Source organism: Limulus polyphemus, unplaced genomic scaffold (assembly GCF_000517525.1).
Source record: "Limulus polyphemus unplaced genomic scaffold, Limulus_polyphemus-2.1.2 Scaffold6748, whole genome shotgun sequence".
NCBI classification, from domain to species: domain Eukaryota; kingdom Metazoa; phylum Arthropoda; class Merostomata; order Xiphosura; family Limulidae; genus Limulus; species Limulus polyphemus.
Window position 1 is genome coordinate 16,555 of NW_013672358.1, and position 2,628 is coordinate 19,182.

A 2,628-nucleotide genomic window follows, 5' to 3' on the forward strand; every position below is an offset into this window, starting at 1 on the left:
GATTACATAGCAATGCCCTTTTCTACAGGACGACAGACATACAACCTGGGGGATGAAGAATTAGAAGCTCGGGGAGGGCAGCCTGCAAGTAGAGTAACCACATCTGTGGGAAGCCCTCTCCAACACCTTGGACTTTTGCTGTTGCTGTAAAGGACCTTGGCAGATATGATATTGAATGAGGATCATCTGGAGAAACCAGAAGGTCTGAAAAAGTTCTCCCCTGAGGTTGAGCCTCAATAGTGGAACCAATATGACTGAGGATCATCAGAATGGCAAGCAGACTAGAATGTTCAAGATTGAGTGGGATAGTTTTTATATAACCCATAGAAATATGCCAACCAGAGAGGCAAAATCTCACCTCTGGCCGATATCACTAGCAGGAGAGAGGGGAGAAGCGCCAGTGGTGAGGAAGCTCCATCGAGATGGGACAACAAGTTCTTGATGATGGAATCTGGTCTTAGTGTGCAAGTGAGGTGTCATTAGTGGACAAACTCCACCAGTGTAAGTTTTTTGACAGAAGGTGGGATGGAGAGCACTTGCAGAGGAACGTGAAGACAACGACTGAGTGTGAGGTGTGGAACCTCTCCATTAAGAGAAGTGACTAACCAAGCCAATAGTCAGGAGCAAGAGTTTATTCGTGGAGGACAACCCTGGACAGAAACTGTTGTATCAAAAGATGCAACAACCCCCCTCATTGATGATGACAATAATTGGTGGACTACAAGAATCTTTCCATGAAGACAGCCAGCCTGAGAGTTGGAGCAAGATACTATTGTTGGATTAAATTCACCAGTGCAAACTACATTACTGAATGGTAACGCAATGGACACCTCCAAGATATGAGGAAGAAGTGTGGTTCCAGAGAGACCTTACCTAACAAATGAGATGCATTGTCGAAGCAACTACAGGTTGTAGGGCGACCAGAGGTCTATCAAGACCCATGGAATAGATGTGGTGTACATCATACCGTCTGGTATCGTCCGAGTATGGGGCTCCTACACTCTTTGTGACTCAGTTGCACTCTAATTATACTGGAATCCCCCGTCTAGGATGAATCATGGACTTGCCAATGAAAGATCTGCATCAAGATCACACATGCCCATGTTCGATACAAAGCATATTACATCCCCAATGTCTAAGAGAGCAGCAAAAGAACACCTGGACCTCTTCCTAGGAAGGTTCTGCCATGTGATTGCATGTAACCTCTCTCGTGTGAGTGGTATCGCCATGAATCTACAGTTATTGGGCTTTAAGTGAATACATCAAGGTAAATCCGTGAGCTGAAAAATACTATATCACATGCCTTATTTAGACCAGGATTTACAAATCACTTTAAACAGATATTAGACTTAGATCAGGATTTACAAATCACTTTAAACATATATTAAGTTTAGACCAGTATTTACACATCACTTTAAACATATATTAGATTTATACCAGTATTTACAAATCACTTTAAACAGATATTAGATTTAGACTAGGATTTACTCATCACTTTAAACAGATATTAGATTTAGACCAGGATTTACACATCACTTTAAACAGATATCAGATTTAGACTAGGATTTACACATCACTTTAAACAGATATCAGATTTAGACTAGGATTTACACATCACTTTAAACAGATATTAAGTTTAGACCAGTGTTTACAAATCACTTTAAACAGATATTAGATTTAGACTAGGATTTACACATCACTTTAAACAGATATTAAGTTTAGACCAGTATTTACAAATCACTTTAAACAGATATTAAGTTTAGACTAGGATTTACACATCACTTTAAACAGATATTAGATTTAGACATATATTACGTTTACATCTCTAATAAAATATATTCGCTTAAATCCCACTTAAACTAACCTGAATCTTCATCGAACTTTGCGTTCCATTTTTCTTGTTCTGAGCGAGATGTTGGAATGTCGTTGGAAATTGGTATTTCTGTTAGGTAATCATCAACTTCGTCATCAACCACGTGATTAATGGCAGCCAGAAGTTCTAAACCGTCTAGTTTGTCATTATTATCCACATCATGAAGCCTGTAGAGATTTCAAAGAAAAGAAACATATTTAAAAGCTGGCCACCTGTAAAAATATATGGTGAATTTTGAAAGATATAAAATATATTGTATATGTTAACTGAGTATAATAAACTATATTTATATAAACACCGATAAACGAAAACAATCTCTTTGTGACCTAACCATATGGACAATCAAGGACCACTTGGTCCTTAAAGGCTGTCCCTATACAACCACCCTTGAAACAAATAACAAATTTAAACCACGTCCATGTTTTTCAAGAAATTATCTATTCCACTGTTAAGTTATTGAAAAGTGGTGGCTGTAAAAATAAAACAGACTTAGCTGGAGCCTAACATACTTTATCAGATCTTAAACTCGTGTCCTATTGTCTTCAATCATTTCTTATACTTCTATTCTCAAGAATAAATAAGTTAAGTGAACCAAATCCGTAAATAACTAGAAGTCTTCGTAGTCATAGTAAAGATGTTGGTATGTTTTAAACTACATTATGTTGTTATATTCTAATTTGTTTAAATGTTGATACAGTCTGAACCGTTTAGATGTTGATCTAATCTGAACCGTTTAGATGTTGATCTAATCTGAA

At 37.3% G+C, this 2,628-nt stretch overlaps 1 protein-coding gene across 1 annotated transcript in view; it reads right to left on the reverse strand.

Annotated features, from left to right (window-relative positions):
* Positions 1-2,628, reverse strand: part of LOC106474039 (multiple coagulation factor deficiency protein 2 homolog) — a 16,422-nt gene that overhangs the window by 1,769 nt on the left and 12,025 nt on the right. The window contains exon 4 of the mRNA XM_022402424.1: positions 1,865-2,040. Within this exon, the coding sequence (XP_022258132.1) occupies positions 1,865-2,040 (176 nt within the window). The remainder of the gene's footprint in view (positions 1-1,864; positions 2,041-2,628) is intronic.